At 42.9% G+C, this 19,890-nt stretch overlaps 1 protein-coding gene across 1 annotated transcript in view; it reads left to right on the top strand.

The window, feature by feature from the left end:
• SLC13A3 (solute carrier family 13 member 3) overlaps positions 1 to 17,441 on the top strand; it is an 83,934-nt gene extending 66,493 nt beyond the window's left edge. Inside the window, exons 9-13 of the mRNA XM_054981171.1 lie at positions 257 to 354; positions 4,691 to 4,803; positions 6,255 to 6,416; positions 8,696 to 8,833; positions 13,484 to 17,441. Coding sequence (XP_054837146.1) covers positions 257 to 354; positions 4,691 to 4,803; positions 6,255 to 6,416; positions 8,696 to 8,833; positions 13,484 to 13,669 — 697 coding nt within the window. The 3' untranslated portion in view covers positions 13,670 to 17,441. The remainder of the gene's footprint in view (positions 1 to 256; positions 355 to 4,690; positions 4,804 to 6,254; positions 6,417 to 8,695; positions 8,834 to 13,483) is intronic.
• Positions 17,442 to 19,890: the final 2,449 nt, after the last annotated feature.

The following is a 19,890-nucleotide window of genomic DNA, read 5'->3' as shown; positions in this document are numbered from 1 at the left end:
TTCATAAAAGCTAAGACAGTCATGTTCTCTCTAGTTTTCATTTAGGTTTGTAGCTCGTTTTTCCACTGGAGCAGTAGCCCATTTGGGGGCTGTAATTTGCAGGAGAGATTTTAAACCAGAGAAACAAACAATTAGCATTACTGACCTTTGATGCAACATTTTCTTTGACAGCCCCTGTTCCCACCCCTTATACTGAGAATAATGAAGACCCTTTTCTGCCTTTCAGCTTGTAATTCTTCCTCCTTTTTTGCGTTAGTTTTGTCACAGATGCTGTTACTGGAGTCACAATAGTGACAATATTGTTCTTCTTCCCTTCAAAAAGGCCATCCCTTAAATGGTGGTTTGACTTGAAAGGTAAGTGCCTGATCCACCAACACCAAGGTCCTGTTCTTGTTTTCTGGGTGTTCTGTTCAAATTATCATCAAGCTAGGTTCCCGTGAGTCATAAGCTGGCTGTCACTATCTGCCCCCAGTTTCCCTATTCTCTGAAGCTGTGTGTGTGTGTGTGTGTGTGTGGAGGGGTCACGGGCTTCCTCTAATGGCCTGAGTAGTTGTTTTGGAGCTCAGAAGAGGAAGGGATGGGTGAGCAAATTAGGTTGCTCTTCCACTTGCCTGGAAGTAATCCCCACTGAATAAAATATGACTTACTTCCTATTAGACCCGCTTAGAGTTGCTGGCTGCTGATGTCATAATAGCTCGTAACCACACACTGAGGGAATATTCTGTTCCTAAGACTATGAGTCCTTTTGAGGTGCTCTCTTCCCCATTAAATGTCACCCCAAACATATTCTGTCACATTCCACTCCCTCTCCAGCCTGCACCAGTGAAGTGTTTCAGGAGGAGAACCTGGACAGAGTTGCTCAGGAACATCTGGGACACTATTATAGAGATATTATGGAAGATATTATGGAAGATGGTATCTGGAAGATAAGGTGACTTGATTTTTTAATTCCCTGCTCAACAGAAGGGTGCCTTAGTGGCCTTATGAGGTCCCAAGGTATGGTCTGAAGCAAGTGCCTGCAACTTGTGGCTCCAGAGCCAAATATGGCTCAGTATGGAGCCAAAAGTTTAGGTATAATAGAAGGATAGATGGGGTGCTAGAATGACCAGTATGTGAAGGGAATGACAGGAAAAGGATTTTTATGGGACCAAAGGGCTTCTTAGAGATCCTTTAGGGAAAGAAAAATGGTGGAGGCAAACTGTTGCCAGCAGGGTTCATTTCGTAGAAAAAGAGCTGGAGGAACTCATTAGCATGACTCATTAGCATAACTCATTAGCATATGCCACGCCCCTTGCCATCACTGGAAGTGTGTTATTAGCATAACTGATTTACATATGCCACACCCCCTGACATCACCTATCCTGGCTGTTTTGGACCCAATCTTGGCCATTCAGGGCCGAAATTGGGCCCAAAATGGCAAAAAGGGGCTGAAAATGGCCAAAAAGGGGCCCAAAATGGTCAGGATTGGGCCGCTGCTGAGTGGGAGAGTGCTCCACCACCCGTCAGAGGCCCGATCCAGGCTGTTTCAGCCCCAATCCAGGCTGAAACAGGCCCAAAATGGCCGAGAGTCAGGTGGGCAGGGCCACCTGACATGTGACCTCTTTGGGGAACTGCCAGAACTGCGTTCCCCCTCGAAATGAGCCCTGGTTGCCAGTAATCCAAGTGTGACCATGTGAAGATTTATACTAGTGTACTAAAACTATCAGTCAGAGTGCTTCTGTATATTTATTTATTTGTCATTTATAGTCTGCCTTTCTCACTGAGTCTCAAGGAGAATTACACAGCGTGAGATTAGTACAGTCAATATCAAGAACATTTCCATAAACAATGCTATAGGGTAAATAAACACAATTTTACAACGACATAGCATTAGTAAGAATCCAATACAGAGTTGTAGAAATGCTGAAACAGAACATAAGCAATTCTGGGGCTGACATTAGACCACATGATGTACAAGTAGCTCATAGGAGCACGTATATAAGGCAACAGGTAGTACATAAGGCAACAATTAAGGTCTATGGTCCTTAATTCATTAGTGAAGCATCTGAGAGCCCCCCCCCCCAATACAAAAGGCTTTTTGAATAATTTGGTTTTACATCGTTTGCAGAAAGCTAAGAGAGTGGGGGCTCTCCTGATCTCCTCAGGTAGGGTGTTTCACAGGGGTTTCAGTCTCTTGTTTAGTCTTTCTCTACTACCATGGGGAACCCCTTGTGTAACACAGTATCTAGCTCTGTGGTGGTGGGGGGGGGATCAATTTATGATTGCTTATGGAAGGATCTGGATATTTCTTTGACATAAAACACACAATATTTGAGCTGAAAAATTCCATAATTAACTTGGATCCACAAGGCAAATGAAAGGGAAATGGCCATTTGTGACCAGACTGATGTTGAAGAATATTGCCTATTTTGCACTGAAAAACACATTTGCCCCAAATTTGCATATTTTATTCATTCATCAAGTCTAGTGTAAGAAGATTCACTCTGCAGCTAGCACTGCAGGCAAAGTGGCAAATGTCACTTTCCTAATGTATCTAATGGGGCAAGGAAAGCATTTGTAGCACAGCGGTTAAGTGGTTTGGCTGCGAATCAGCACTCTTCTGGTTCGAATCCCACTACTGTCATGAGCTCAGTAGGTGGCCTTGGGTAAGCCGCTCCTCTCAGCCCCAGATCCCCAGCTGTATTGTGGGGATAATAACAACACTAACTTGTTCACCGCTCTGGGTGAGGCACTAATCTGTCTAGAAGAGTGGTATATAAACACAGTTGTTGTTGTTGTTGTTGTTGTTTCCCCCTAGTTCAAATTAGCTAACACCAGCATGGTGTGGTGGTTAGTGTGTTGGACTAGAATTTGAGAGACCTGGATTAAGATCTCACCTTTAACATAAAACTCACTGGTGACTTTTGCTCAATTAATAATTAAATTAAATTGTAGAATTCACTGCCAGTGGAGGTAGTGATGGTCACAGGCAAAAATGGCTTTAAAAAGGATTAGACAGATTCATGTTTGTTGTCCCTTCAGAGCAGCTGGTTGGCTGCTGTGCTGAAACAGAGTGCTGGACTAGATGGACCACTGACCTCATCCTGCAGACCTTTTCTTATGTTCTTACAACCTTTGGTCCACTCACCCACTCTCAGCCTCTGAAGATGCTACACCTCTGAAGATGCCAGCCACAGCTGCTGGCGAAACGTCAGGAACTACAATGCCAAGACCACGGCAATACAGCCCGGAAAACCCACAACAGCCAATGTCAGTGGGTATTTCTTCCTGCCTCAGCAGCACGTGTGATTACTCACTCCGATTCATTAGGGTTTGTCTCTGGTACGGTGAACCTTGTACACCCAATCTTTCCCATAACAAACCAATCCTTAAATAGAAAGCATCTGGGTTCTGTTTGGTGTGTGGGTTAAGTTCTGTTCCAGCTTTCTGCTTCTCAAAACCTATCCACTGGCTTATCTATCTTCAGTGATGTCAGAAAACAATCCACTGCAATTCTGGTGTTGATTTGTAACCTGGTGCTGTGACTTTGCTTGTTGTGCCCCACCCTAAGCAATTGTGCATAGCAAACAATTTTCAAAGTATCTTTTTATTCACATCAGCTTAAATACATGTGTAATAATAGCTAATAATAACATACTCTTTAAGAATTCATGCCAGAAAGAAAATACCTTTGGCTAGATGCCTGGTGACACATGTTGAATACATATATATGGCCACAAGTGATTAAAATAATGGTTAAAGTGTTCTAGGATCTGGGAGATCTAGGTTTCAGTCCTCACTGTGCCATGAAGCTGGCTGGATGACCCTGGGCCAGAAAAGGCAGCATAAAAAAGGAACAAACATGAATTAATAAATAAATAGGAACATAAGAATCAGACCAAAGCCCTTCTAATCCTGGAACTGGTATTCAGTGGTATACTGCCTCTCAACATGGGGATTCTGTTTAGTTGATATAGACCTATAATCCATGAATTCTTCCCTTTAATAAAAACACACAGTTTCATCTTGTGACAGGGATTTCCATAAGCCAGTTATGCATTGGGTTTTTTTTTTAAAAAAAAGGCTTTAAAATTACCACTATCAAACAACTTTACTTGATGACCCCAAGTTCTGGAATTCTGAAAGAAGGAGATCATTTCTCTCCAATCCCTCTCTTCACATGATGTTGTAAACGTTTACCTTAGTCATTATTTTCCAAACTGAACAACCCCAAATGTGACCACTGGTATGTTATCCAGATATGTGACTTTCGATACATGATATGAAATTCTGTGGATGGAAATGAATGTGATGTTCCATTAAGGCATAATAAATTGTGGTTTGTCCTTATAGGAAGGAGCCTTGGAAACCTTCAGGCTCACATGCTCGTCTCCTTCCCTACCCCTCCCTCTTCCTCTTGCATGGAGCTCAGAGATTAAAGGTTGACAGAACAACCGTGTTTTGTTCCTTTGTCTGCAAACCAAGTTTGCAAACCAGGGCTGAGCTCTTGGTTCAAGATCAAGAAATGTTGGGGAGGGATTGTAGGTTGTCCTTATGTCTGATTGGAACAGCATTGCTGGAAATCACTGTCCTTAGAGGAATTTGGAAGGTAGTTCCCAAGTCTGAGGACTTCATAGAGTCTTTTGCTCAAATGATCCATGATGGTAACCACTATCTGTTTCTTTTCTGTGTCATGAACTTGTTTGTGTAGCACCAAACACGGAAAACCAACCCTTGCTATCATGGAGAAAAGCTGAAGAGAGCGTACCTTGGAACATAATTTTGCTGCTTGGAGGAGGTTTTGCTATGGCAAAAGGATGTGAGGTATGCTTAACATCTCTGATTTTCTAGGTGCTGACTTTTCTGGAAACGTGCCTGCACTTCATGAACTGAAGCGGTGAAGTGGTTAGGGACTATGACTGAGAAGACCTTTATTCAAATCTCCACACTGCCCTGAAGTTCACTGGGTAGCCATAAGCCTAACCCACCTTAAAGGGTTGTTTTGAGGATAAAAGGGGTGGAGGCATGTAGGTAATGTGGTAATGATCTTCACACACATAAACATACACACACATGTTAAAACAGCCAAAAAAATAACTATGTGGGAGCTGCCAGGGCTCCAAACGGTCATGCCACTTGGCCTTAATTTAAAGTAGAATAAGACTTTAGAGGACAATATTCTGTGCCTCATACAGATGACCAATTTGTGGGCTGTCTTCCCATAGCCTACTCACCTGTGTCATCCTACCAGTGGTAAAGAAGATTTTGCCCAATGTATCAGGTGTGTTTGTATTTATTGAGTGCATTTTTATCCTGCCCTTTCTCCAAGGAGTTTGAGATGACATATGTTGGTCTCCCCGCCCCCACCATTTACAGTCTCACAACAGCCCTGAGAGACACATTAGACTGAAAAGAGAGTAAGTGGCCCAAGGCCTTCCAGCAAGCTTCCATGACAGGGTCTCCCAGATCCTAGTCCAATATTCTAACCACTACAACAGTCTGGTGAGCTAGAAGTCACTTGTATTCCCCCCCTCCCACCCCGTCCTTGAGTATGAAATCATGGCTTTTTTCAAGGGGGGGGAATGCAACAGTACAGAGTACTGGCACCTCATTACAGAGTACCGGCATCTCTTGGGCGTTTGGAACTTGGGCTGAGAGGGGAGAACATCATAAGTACCAGCATCTCTTTTTAGAAAAAAGATAGAGCCAGTTTGGTGCAGTGGTTAAGAAGAGCAGGACTGTAATCTGGAGAACCAGGTTTGATTCCCCACTCCTCCACTTGAAGCCAGCTGGGGGACCTTGGGTCAGTCACAGCTGTTTCAGAGCTCTCTCAGCCACACCCACCTCGCAGGCTGATTGTCATCATGAGGATAATGATAACTCACTTTGTAAAGCTCTCTGAGTGGGCATTAGGTTGTCCTGAAGGGAGGTATATAAATCAAATGTTTTTGTTGTTATATCAGATAAAATTATCTCATCATAACAGTGGTTGTGGTGGATCAGATCAAAGGTCTATCTGTTCTAGCACCCTGTTTCCCACATAGGCCAGCCAGCCCTGAAAGATCAACAAGCATGGAGGCTTGTCTTCTCTTTCATTGCCTTTCAGCACTTGGCATTCAAAGATATTCTGCCCCTGAACTCTGAGGCCACTATGTCTTTGTATAATCCCGTTTCATGTGTTTACGAAATCATTTCACAAGCAAGCTGAGAAAGTCACAAAATACACAGAAGGCAACTTTCTTATGGAAACTTCTGGATTTTGTTTCCTGCTGTAGGAGTCAGGCTTGTCCATCTGGATTGGAGGCCGCCTCGACCCTCTGGAGAATCTCCCTCCTCCTGTGGCTGTTATTCTTATCACAGTAGTGATTGCCTTATTCACAGAATTTGCTAGCAACACAGCCACAATCATAATCTTCCTTCCTGTCTTGGCAGAATTGGTAAGAGATGTTTGCAAATCTTACAGCCATGTCGCAGCTGCATCTGTGTAGGCCTTTCTCACACATGAAGTGGAAATCAGCTCAAATGTAAAGCCTGCACTGGCCCATATGATTTCCCTTCTGATGTCAGTTAATTCATGTGGCATAACCAGCAGAAGAGATGGTTTTAGCTACACAGCTGAAAATGCCATACTGTGTTGACTGCAGGGCTACTTCTGCATACTTCTTGTTGCTTCAAACACACAGGCATTCACAGTGGCAACAGAGCCATCCCCATATAAGCTTTCTCCTCACTTTCCTTGACTGAGTCCACAGTGTCTGTCATTTCCCTTGCACCATGACATCAGAAGGGTTTTTTTCCAGTCTTAAAAAAAAGCCAAAACATTTGTGTCAAACCAGGTTTAAGAAAGATTGCAGCAGAGCTGGGATAAACATGAAAAGGTCCAGTAAAAAACAAGGTCACGTGAATGCTCTTGAAAACAGGACTTCTGTAAGGAAGCCAAGGCAGAGGAAAACCTCCGTGTGGAAACAGCCCTGAATTCCTCTGAATAGCATGTTTGAGCTTCCTTTGAATTTTAACTGAGCATTCTGAATATCAAGGAAAGAGGAATCCTTGTACCTGTTGCCAGAATTCAGTCCATAATGGAAAACAAGCCAAGTCATCTGTCTGTGTAATGATTTCTTCTGCTTATTGCCAGGGAAAAATCTCTGCTAGTGCCAGGTCCCAAATATTAGCGCTGAGCTCCTGACAATGTTCACCTGTTTTCATTCTCATAAAATGCAGTTTTCATCTGCTTTTATACTGATCTGTATTAGGCGAACTGTTCCATCTGCTCTCCCCCCCCCCCCCCCGGCCTGGTCTCATCTACAGTCAGTGGATGCTGATAGATGCAGGGAACTTCGTTTCTGTTCCATATTCTTCAGGGGTAGCAAAGAAATCTACACATGCCTTGCAATGGCAACAGATGCTGCTGCTTGGTATGATCTCACTGTGCCAACTTTCATATCGCTAAGGCAGGGATTCATATGGGAAGACCAGAGAGCTCTGCATTGATGTTGAAGGCCAGTACAGATTGATAGATGTCTGGTGTCTGGCACAGGTGATGATGGTGGTTGATTGGTTCAGGAATCTTGCTGTTCCTCAAGAATTAGCAGTGAGATTTGAGTCCAATAGCACTTTAAAGACCAATAAGGTTTCCAGGGTATAAGCTTTCGAGAGTCAAAACTCCCTTCTTCAGATATCCTTCAGTGTCTTGATTCTCAATAGCTTATACCCTGAAAATCTTGTTGACTTTTAAAGTGCCACTGGACTTGAACCTTGCTGCTCTACTGCAGACCAACATGGCTGTCCACCTGAAACAGTATCTTCTAGAATTAGTAGTATCATAAATCTCTGAGGTAAGTTCCAAAGATAACATGACTAGAAGCTGTGGTTAAAAAAAACCCCAAGGAAGTAATTCTGAATGAGGTGGCGCAGAGAAGAGCAAATGGGAGTTGGAATAGTCAAGAAGATTATGGCAGAAGTTCAAGGAAGGGGTTAATATGACTTGCATGGGTTTAGCAGGACCCCAAGCCAATAACGGTCTGGGTAAATCTGTAACAAAGGCCCTTTCCACATGTCCTTAAAGGGACGGCCCACTCGCCAAATGCTGGCAGCTTTTCCTCTTGACTCCAGACTTCTTCAAAATGGTTGCAAGCTGTTTGGCTCCTGTTTTTTCAGTGCCTTTTCTAGAAGCACACTTTCCCACAGTAAGGCGCCCCCCACCCCAAACCAGAAGCCAAACAGCCTGCAACCATTTTGAAAATGGGGACGTATGGGGAGTCAAGGAGAAAAGCCACCCGCGTTCAGTGAGTGGGCTGTACCCTTAAGCACATGTGGAAAGGGCCAAAGCTGGGGGAAATACACTATTCCCGCATTCTGCACTTTATTCTCTGAAGTGGAAGAATCTAATTCTAAATCAAGAGAAGGGAAGGAATGGGAATGAGCAGCAGTTGGATTGCAGTTTCCAGGGCACAATCCAAGAATAAAGGACCATTTGGCTGCTTCCCTCTTCCTTTCCTGCTGAAATATATAGCAGGGATGGAAGGAAATCTGGCTGTGCTTTCTGGAGAAACGAACCCAAGAAACAGTATGAGAAGCTCTGCAGGGAGTTAAAATAAGATCATCTAGTGGAAACTCACAGAATTAATGATGTCTCTACAATCATGTCATGTCTCTACAATCCAAGGTAATAAATATCAGGTTACCAGTTTCCTAACTTTTGCTTTGTTCTTTTAAGGCTATTCATCTGAAAGTGAATCCCCTCTACTTAATGATTCCAGGAACAATAGGATGCTCATTCGCTTTCATGCTTCCCGTCTCCACACCCCCAAATTCTATTGCCTTTGCTTCTGGGCACTTAATGGTCAAAGATATGGTAAGTTGTTTTGTATTCTGTTGATATCACAGACCATGGTTAGAGCATGTGTTTTAGTGCCCTTGAACTTATCAGAAAATTATGAATGATCCACTAGGCTACTCTGAGAGCCAAGCTAGAAGTGACGAATTACACTTGAATGGCAAGTGAACAGACTCACATGTATTCCTCCCTGTTCACTTGTGCTCCACTTGCGCTCCACGCAATTGCGTGGAGCGCAAGTGAACAGGGAGGAATACATGTGAGTCTGTTCACTTGCCATTCAAGTGTAATTCGTCACTTCTAGCTTGGCCCTGAGTGTGTGTGTTCGAGGAGACTGATGTGACTTACACACAGGTCTGTATGTATTAGGGGTGTGCACTAGAAAATTCTGTTTTAAGTTTGGGTCTGGGATTCAGATGGCCATTTTTTTTCATTATATTGAATTTCTGGATTTCTTGTTACCATTTTGGGATTCTGTTTGCTTCCCCCCACCTGGAATCCAGAATTTTGGCACCATTAATTCTTACGGAGGGAGTCAATCTAGGGGGTCTTGGACAGCTGTTTTTTTAAAATCTAATGACACAAAATTTGCACTGGAAGTAGTCTTCCCTCTACAATGAAGTGCCTTCCCCACTCAGTCTTACGGGAATGGCGCAAAGGGATCCAGTTTTACAAAGAAGGTGCTCCTCCACATACCATATGAGGGAAAATACCATGCTATGATTCTTATGCTAGTTTAATGTTTAAAAGGAAAAGAAGGGACTAAGCAGCCCCCAAAGTTTGAGAGAAGTATTGAGAGTTTTGGATAAGATGAATCAGAGATTGTTTATTGAGGGGGATAATTAGCACAGTCCAGCAGTCACAGCAAGTGTATGGTTAATCACACTTCAGCCCTAAGATGCCCATGCTGAGATGCAAATATTCCAGATGCTTTCACGCACTGTGCAAGGTATATATCATCCAAGAATGGAAAGACAAGGGGCCAGACAGGTAAAACGAGGATAGTTGTGCAGGTGTGTCCCAAGCAGCAAATAATCCAAAGGTAAATCCAAATGGGAGATCAGTGGAGATCAGTCCAAAGTGAGTAGAGAGGCTGTCTGTCTAGAGAAGGGTTGCCTCCCTAGCCTCTTACAGGAGTGAAGTCAGCAGGAGCACACAGGAACTTTGCCAGGCAGGGCTGAACATGGAAAGGCACTGTACTCATACATGGCAACAGTGGAGCACAGGTTTTTTTGGAGGACAGATCTTGGCTTCAGTTACAAAGCAAGAGGCTTGAGTTTCAAAGCAAAAGTGGTTTTTTTTCTCTTCCAGCTTGGACAGTGGGAAGGGGGCAAGATGACCTAACAGTTTTGCTTCCTGAAGATGAAAAGGAGGGTGTTCCAGTGGTCCTGGGAATATTTCAAATAAGGATTGGGAAGGGTGTGTGTGCCTGTTGCAGGCAGTCTTAATTGCCCATTGAACTGCATTTACCCCAGGAATTCAAACCTGTCCAAATTGTGTTAGCCTGAACTAAGAACCATGTAGAAAATGCTAGTATGGACACAGGCCTTTGAGGGTGTGTAATGTGCAGGATTTATAGTCTGATGGCTGGATACTAGGCAGGTCAGAGTTTCTTTCTCTGGAATGCTGTTATTCCTCAGTTAAATGTTATGAAGTCAGGCTTGGTCCTATTCACCTTGTCCATTGGTGCGGAAAGGGGCTGGATCTTTGCTTCTTAGCTGACATGTGGCTAGTGAAGAAGGTGGTGCATCCTGAACCCAAGGCTGAGAAGAAAAGCAGTGGCTATCATATATCTCTTTGCTTTGAGGAGAGTGCCATAGAAAAGACCACTGCACCAGTTATTTGGGTTCAAGAGAAAGAAGATATGGGACGTAGATCCAGAGGAGTTAGCCATATTAGTCTGTAATTGCATCTGACAAAGAGAGCTGTGATTCTTGAAAGCTTATGCTACAATAAATTTGGTTAGTCTTAAAGGAGCTACTGGACTCTTTACAAAGATATGGGACAGTTACTTTAGAACTTGTCTATGCTGTTTCAGCAGCAATAAAATACTTTTAGATCTTCCAGGAATAATTTAACACCAAGCTGTCCCTGTCTGTGTGAACTGTGCAGTGGTAGGAAGGAACACATCTAGCAGCAAAGAGCCAATTCTGCTGCACTGAAACCTTGGCCGTTGTTTGTATCAGCAAGTAAGTGAGAACTAAATTTTCATTTATTAAGGCTCAATAAGGATAAATGTAGCTTATGAATGTGTGGACTGATGAAGGGGAGTTAATTCTTGGATGTGTTGGCAACCATTTATATTTATTCAAAGAACAGGATTCTAGTAATGAAGCTACCAGTAATTGCAGGCTCACCTTTGGCTCCTGCCAGACTTCATTAGCTCTCAGGTTTTTGAGATTGAGGCTATTAAACTGCCTTGTTTTCAAAAAGACGACAAGCAAGAAGTTACTAATCAGACCAAACTAAATTGCTCCAGTGGGACATCATCAAAAATTGCAGAAGAAGATAAATATTCTCTCACAGAAAGTGCAGGTGGTGTTTATCTGCTCATGGATTAAATTCCTGTACTGTTGCCAGACTTTGACCCAACCTAAAATTCCTACATTTGGCTCCCTTGATCTGAAAGAAATTACTTGATATACGATACAAAGCAATTGCATGGATGGTTTTAATTTGGAAAGAGGTAAAGTAGGCAGATTCTAAGCAATTCGAACAGACTGTCTAAGGATAGGCAAGTTTCAGGTGGGAGGCTGTGTAGAAGAGCAGTAGATTCAAGTCTAGTCTGCGGTAGAAGAGCAAGATTCGAGTCTAGTAGCCCCTTAAAGGCCAACAAGATATCCAGAATATAAACTTTCGAGAGTCAAGCTCCTTTTGTCAGATATGGATAAGTATGGGCAAAAATCATTTTTATAAGTTGCCAAACTAATCTGGACATGGACATAAGATGGATTTATCTTGTATACTAACAGCCAAGTGGCCTGATCTGTGGATACTTAAATCTGGAGATTGGAGTCATGAATGGACAAGACAGATCTTCCTACACACCTGAAAAATGCCTCAGGTTTGCAGAAAAATCTGAAATCTTAAAAAAAATACACTGGGGAGTTTCAAAACCCAAATGATAAAAGGAGTGCCTGCAGCTTTAACCAGATGCTCTCAGTGGCTATTGCTAGGCAGCCATAACATTTTAGCCACTACTCCAGGACTGGTTTCATAGAATCATAGAATCATAGAGTTGGAAGTGGCCATACAGACCATCTAGTCCAACCCTGTCAGTAAAAGGCAGGGGGAGGGGGCAGCACCCTTTCCAGGACTGTTCTGGCCTCTGAGGGAGGACTTCTTGGGTCCAGGCCCTGAAGCAACCACCAGACAACTTGATACCACATGACTTCCATGACTTACCCAGGCCTGGCTGCTTGCTACTGTTCAACAGCGCCCCACCCCCAAAGCCAGTGTAGTGTAGTGTTTAGAGTTTCAGACTTGGATTTGATAGACCCAGGTTTGAATCACCTCTCTGCTGTGGAAGGTCAGTGGGTGACACTGATCCAGTTACACACTCTCAGCCTAACCTACTTCTCAGGGTTGTTAAGAGGATAGGGTTGCCAATCTCTGGGTGGGGCCTGGAGATTTCCTGGAATTACAACTGATCTCCAGATGACAGAGATTAGTTCCTCTGAAGCAGCTGACTGCTTTGGAGGGTGGACTCCATGCTGAGCTAATCTGCTGAGCTCTAGCCCTTCCTCAAACCCCATCATCCCCAGACTCCATCCCCCAAATCTCCAAGCATTTCACAACCTTGAGCTGACAATCCTATGTGAGGATAATATGGAAGCAAGGAGAATTATGTAAGCGGCTTTGGATCCCCATTGTGGAGAAAAGTGGTATATACATGAAGAAAGTTAGTAAATATAGATGAAGGTAGGGGACAGACAAAAGATAAGTTGTTTAGTGGGTTTGAAGAAGAGAAGGATGTAGGGAAAGGCGAGCATATGGCGGCTGCCAGGAGGCGTGAAAGAGGAAATAATGTGGAGAACAGAATACAGGTGAAAGTGAAGTGCCTCCCCCCACAAGTCCTTGCCGGTTCCCCACCATGCAACTGGGCCTGGCTCAGCCAGAACCACACAACTGGGCCATAGGGGAGAGGCTGCTGGAAGGAAGGGGGAAATGTGAAAGTGAGGGGGGCAGACAGAGGTGGACAAGGAGAGAAGGAAGCAGGAAACGGGGGAGAGGCTATGGGGGGCAGGGAAAGAGGACATGGAGGCGGAGAGGAAAATAAGATGCCCCCTCCCGGCAAGTCCTTGTGGGTTCCCCTTACAATTTGATACTTCTCTATAATTTTCTCTCTCTCTCTCTTTGGCATTCTGTACTTCCCCTAACTTGGCTCACACTCACATGAACTCATGTAGCTAGCTGGCTTATACTGAGTCAGGCCATTAGTCTATCAAGGTCAGTATTGTCTATTCAGACTGGTGGTGGCTCTTCAGGGTTTCAGGAGAGGGTCTTTCACATCGCCTCCCACCAGATCCTTTTTAACTAGGGATGCCGGGGATTGAATCTGGCACTTTGGCATTCAAAGTAGATGCTCTACCACTGAGCCATGGCCCCTCAAACTCTTTATACTCTGAAAATAAAAAACAATTCATTTCTTTGTTTCTTCTCTTACAGGCAAAGACTGGTCTGCTTATGAATCTGATGGGGGTTTTACTTCTCAGTCTGGCAATTAATACTTGGGCCAAGAGCATCTTCCAGCTAGGCACATTCCCTGCTTGGGCCAACGTACATTTGGAAAACACCACCACCCTACTGGAAGGTGTTCAAAATGTCACTTTGAACTCACTGAGTAAATTATGAACAAAGCAACCTTGAGAGGGAGCTGCTGCCTTCAAATTTGGGCACTGAAATCAATCAACGTCAAGTACATGATCTCATTCGTCCGTGGTGATAGCTACCTAGCTGCATCTGCCGATGTTTAGAATAAAGAAGTCTGGAGGACAGACTTTGTTAATCAGATGATGAACAAGTCTTGCCCAAGGAGATGGCTGAGAGCTCAGGGTTTTAAAGATCCTTCCGAGATAAGGCAGTAAATTGAGGGAAAAAATTACACGCAGCAAATGGAAATATAATAATTAGAAAAGTAAGGCATATTTTCCCTCCCTTGTTCCTTTTGGGGTCTCACAGGCCCCTTGCAAATGACAGAACAGCCTCATGAGGCATAACAAAATAGTCATTATATTTAAAAGATGGGGAACAACTTGGAGAGTGCTCCTGTCAAACAGCTCATTTGGCTGAAAAATTATAGGAGTACCTAAACTGTATTTTGATGCTGGGAACACAATGAGTTTCAATGAACAAGACTGGTGGCACCTTAGAAACCAGGATGATTTTATTCTGGAATAAGCCTTCATGAAACGGAACCCTCTTGAATTGTAAGCCAGAGTTTGTTTACAATAAGAATGAGCTTGGTTTGGTTTTGTGAGCATGCATTTCTCCCCACCCTTGCAACAAAAACAACAAAGATTGAAAACTTCCTGGATTAAGAAATCCGTAATCTAGCCACTTTTTGGGGGGGGGTGACACTTGAATGTGGACATTTTGATACATTGGAGTGTTTCTTGTCAACAAGCTGGAATTGTATGCCATGATTAAACTATAGTTTAGAAGTCTTCAATCTGGAATCTGAATGAGGGGAAAGGAGAAGGGAATGTGTGAACTACAGAATAAAGCTTGTTCGAGCACCCCTAGTGAATAAAAGGTTTGGTGCTGTGTCCTCTCAGACAATTGCTCAAAATTATTGAAGCTTTCAAGACAAACATCATCTGGCCATTCTTCTCTTATAGAATCTAGTAGATCTGAGTCTTAAATGTGGGCAGTAGATCTGAGTCTTAAATGTGTGACTGCACAAGTGCTCTTGCCTCATTTCTCACCATATTTTGTGCCTTCCATCACAGAACTAATTTTGTGTCTTTGCTCTGTACGCACACATTCTCCCCTTCCGGAATTTTGTGCCTGTTTTTTAAATGTTTTTTTCTTTTAATAAGCACTAAATGTTTGAAATTGCACCTGAATACCTATGCACTAATTTACTCCAGTAATGAAGTTTTGCAGGTATGTCAAGGAAAGGGCTAGTGGTGAGAAAGAAAACCTTGAGGCAAAATTGTGTAGCAGCCATACCTGCCAGGAGACAAAATTAGCCAACTGTCTAGGTGTAGGAACAGAAAAGAGCAAGAGTCCTATAGCACCTATAAGACTAACAAAATTTGTGGTAGGGTGTGAGCTTCCGTGAGCCACAGAAGAAGAGGTGAGCTGTGGCTCATGAAAGCTCATACCCTACCACAAATTTTGTTAGCCTTATAGGTGCTACTGGACTCTTGCTCTTTTCTACTGCTACAGACAGACTAACACAGCTACCTGTCTTACTCTATCTCTATAGATGAAGGAATACATAGGTATAATGATACAACTTCATTTTAAAAAAAAGTAAAGAAAAATCTTGAGTAGAAAAGGAGGAGGTGCCTTGGAAAAGGAACAACACAAAACTTCAGTCTAGAAGAAAATGCTTGCCTCTGGGGGGAGAAATCTAGGAAACAGAGTATAAACAGTGACCTATCAAGGGAGACAAAGTGGAGTTTCCTCTTGTGAATATCAGTAGTGGTAGTGGAGTAAAAAAATTGTTAGTCCAGATGCACTCTTGTTATGTATATTATTGACAGTTATAATTTGAGAAAGTGCCAGTTAACATCATACCCAGTAGCTAATGTCATTCTTGTTATTGCCATGTTGATCTCCACAATAGTACTTTGCAGACCGACTAACTATCCCCTATCCTCCTCTGTTCTACCAGAAGGATATACTGGCATACAGGGCTTTTTTTCAGGGGGAACACGGGGGAACGGAGTTCCGGAACCTCTTGAAAATGGTCACATGGCTGGTGGCGCGGAGGCGGCGCGGAGGGCAATCTAAACTCCCCTCTGTCTGGAGATCAGGGGGTGGGGCCACCAGGCATGTGACCATTTTTGCCGAGGGCAACCCACTGAGTTCCACCACCTCTTTTCCCAGAAAAAAAGCCCTGCTGGCATATAATGTTTGATGTTCAGTGATGGCTAGGTTATGAGGATCAGGCTTAGGAAGAGGATTTCTGATGCTAGGATGTGGGAAAAAAGCATGCCAAGACACAATGTTCTTAATGTTTTGCAAGTGATTATTTCTTGTAGCATGGAGCGTATTGCTTCAGGAGTTTTACTGGGAGTGGCATTTGGGCTATTCCTCTATTGGTAGACAATTATGAAATACAGAAAGAAACCTGAGGGTTTCCAGTCATTTGCTTTGCCCTTCTCAACTCTGATGTTGACGTGTGAGCCAATAGACGTGGAAGGCTGGTTTAAATTCAACGTGGCAAATAAGTCATTTGGGAAGAAGACAGCTGTAGCATTTTAACAGAGGTCAGTGCAGGTTTTTCACTAACAGTGTTATTCCAGCTTCACAACTTGCCTTATTTGAAAGTGGTGCCTGCATGTTTTGTGGTATATACATTCATCCTTTATCTTACACATTTTTTGCAAAGGCTGTGCAGACTGCGGGTGCTAGCCTGCAAGGGGACCTCCATACCCAGTGTTTTCAGTGTTCAAACTGAACAATGCTGAAAACACAAAAACAGGTTTTTGAAGACCATCCCAGGACAGAAAAAGGATATTCATATTGAACATAGTGAGGGCACTTTCAAACTGTACCCACTGCTCTTAAAACATTGCACTTGGGTCTTCATCCTCATAGCGTTAGGCCAGTCATTCACAGTTAACATGGGGATAATGACAAATTGCTTCAGACTTCTGTTGTAAGGGTAAGTGAGAGAAGGACTATAAAATTTATAAGTGCTATAGAAGCGATAAATAACTTTATTCAGTTCCCGGTGCTGGCTGGAGAATTGTAGGTAGGCAGTGCCAAATGACATCCTCATATAACGTGCCACAGAGGGTCTCTCTCTACTTGTTGCAACTATGCAAACTTAATGCATGCAATATTTTAAGACTGATTTGCACAGTTGAGAGCTTCTGACTGAGAGAACACTGCAAAGGATTATTTTTGTTGGATTTTAAAGGGGGGGATTAACACTTTGATCACTTTTTTATATGAAATTGATTATTTAGATACTTTCAATGAAAGTGTTTGTAAATGGACAGTGATTCTAATCACCACTGTAATCAAGATCCTACGTTACGTATGTGCAATGTTAAGGAATGGATTTATTTAAATGAAATCTTTGGGAAGATGTCGCACCAGGAGTTGTGCTGTTGTAGGGGTAGGGGTAGGGGTGGGGGAGGCCTTGGAGTAAATTCTTGATGTGGTGAAAATGAATGTGATGGCGTTGCAATTCATTTTACCTGTTACAAAATGTTTGGAACAATACTGACTTTGGCCTGTTGAAGAAATTACTTAACGTTAACTTGCCTTATTTGAATCATTTGGGACCTGTTCCCAGGGCAAACACACACACATACGCACACACACTCTGTCATCTTTGCTATTGCTATGAAAATTAGGAAGTCAAGCTGAAACCAAAGCGTCATCAGGTCGACCAAACCACTGTTGAGGCCCATGATTCTGAAAATAAAAATGCATTCATTGGCCTGTTGTGCTGTTACATTTTTGTGAGTCACAGGAAAATGCTCCTGCGCATGTTCTCCTCTCCTGCACATTATCCTCTGTAGCCCAAGTGGAATTAATCTCAAGTCTCCCTCCCATAAAACAGAGGATGGTATGGCTCATGGCAATGGTAGGAAACAAAGAAACACAGCCCCCTTTAGTAAACCATAGGCTGCAATCCTGTGCCAACAACCTTAAGCGTAATTCCATTGAACAGTCGGATGAAACGTGTATAGAATCAGGAAATTAGATGACGGCATCATTGAAGCCCTAAAGAGTTATACCCTTTTAAATCCTTTGAAGTCAAAGGGTAAATCTCTGCTTAGGATGGTATTATAAGTGACATAAATGTACATTTAGAATGACAGGCTCATAGAACAATTCACCAACTATCTTCTCCCAGCTTTTATTGGCCTTGCCTTTAATAGCATGGGGCATGGAGATACACTTTTCCAAGAATTGAGGAAATGTGGTAGGAAGCATTTCACATGCTTAATGCTGTGTATCAAAGTGCTATCAAAGACAGGGCAACAGTACAGGGCTGGTTTAAAAAAATGCAGCGAGGGAGCAACTCAATTCCTCTTAATTATAGCTTCATAAAATTTGCATCTGACTGTCGCATGGGCACAGCAGTTTTGATGGATCAAATTAGAAAACTCAATGCAGAAAAAAAGTGCAAAATGGGACCTTCATACCAGCTTCTCAATGCCAAGACTCATGCAATGACTGTAATTAGGACCATGTTGGAGGTGGTCTTTGGGGCTGAGGCCCATTGGAATGGCATTAGTGAAATGGGTATTGTTGTGAGCCCAGCTTGAACCAATCAGCATGCCCCATACACAGATTGCACATCATCTCAGCTTGTTACATTGTTAAAGATGCAACAGCCACCACATTTAAACTCCTGAATGAAATTGTTCTCTTGGGTCACTTTCTTAGGGCTTGATGGTTCTTTAGTTATACACAACTCATAATTACCAAAGCCCCTGGTAATACTAAAATGCTTAGAGAGACAGATATATCCAGGGGAAGGTATTTGGAATGCTGTGATTATATCTCTAAGCATCACACTTTTGTTAATATTAAAATCCACTAATTGTCCTAAGGATGATTCAAAGGTTATGATTCAACAAACATACCTCCTACTTAATGGCTGTGATGTATTCATGCAAATCCTAGGTGTGACTTTGGATGATCATAGGGGTATAGTTGCACATTGGCACGTACACCATAAGCACTTATGTTCATCCCCAAAGCATATGTTGAGAAGAATGACTGCTTGGTTTTATATACCACCCACTACTACCACTATGCATTTCCCATTGCAACGACAGTAACCATTTGTGAAACAAAATCCTTCACAACCCTTAAAACAGGTCACAGGATCTTTTTTGCAAAAGCCCTTTTATCTCTTTATGGGGGAGATTCCCATATAAGAGGAGAAACTCAACAATCCCTTTGTTACTATTCCAAATGGAACAGACTCTCAGGGTTCTGCAAAGACAATGAGCAGAACCACAAGTGACAAAAGGCACAGACTGGACACTTGTCAGCTTCCCTCAAGTTTTGATGGGAAATGTAGGCAGCTTGGTGGAATGTTGGACAAGTGACAGTTGAAAAGTCCATTGAACAGCAGTCGGAGAGCCAAGCTGCAAGACCAGGATGCCTACATTTTCCATCAAAACTTGAGGGAAGCTGACAAGTGTCCAACCTGTGCCTTTTGTCACTTGTAGTTCTGCTCTATGAAGCTACATGGAGGCGCTTAGGTTAAAGGGTTTTGGACATAATTTTTATTTTTTATTTATTTATTTATTTATTTATTTATTTATAGTCCACTTTGCTCACTGAGATTCAAGGCAGATTACACATTGCAAGAGAATACAATATAAATCAACAGCATCATCAGGGGATTCGGATAACGAGATATAGAGCTGGGTATCATCTGCATATTGATGGCATGCAATTCCATAGGTAGGAATGCTTTCTCCTAAAGGCTTTACATAGAGGTTGAACAACATGGGGGATAAGATTGAGCCCTGGAGAACCTCACAAGATAATTCCCACACTGAGGATAGCTGGTCTTCAATAGCAACCCTTTTGAGTCCATTCCTTGAGGAACAATTTAAACCAGTCCAAGGCACACATCCCGATACCTACTTCTGCCTCCAAATGCCCCAATGGGGTGGCAAGGTCTACTGTACTGAAGGTTGCAGATAGATCCAGGAGAATGTTAGAGCTCTGAAAATGGAGAACAAGAGTATAAACAGAAGTTGCAGAATGAAAAACCCAGCCTGTTCAGGCTCTCATTGGCTGCAGGTTATGTTGAACAAGGCTCATGTTTGCAATGTGAAAAGGGTACAGATAGTCACATTTGAACATTTCAAGGGGAAGTGCTACCCATGCCTGCATAGTACAGTTAAATATGCTTAGAT

The sequence above is a fragment of the Eublepharis macularius genome, chromosome 5 (assembly GCF_028583425.1).
Source record: "Eublepharis macularius isolate TG4126 chromosome 5, MPM_Emac_v1.0, whole genome shotgun sequence".
In the NCBI taxonomy this organism is placed as follows: Eukaryota; Metazoa; Chordata; class Lepidosauria; order Squamata; family Eublepharidae; genus Eublepharis; species Eublepharis macularius.
Note: the sequence above shows the minus strand (reverse complement) of the source record. Positions and strands in the feature narration are given on the sequence as shown.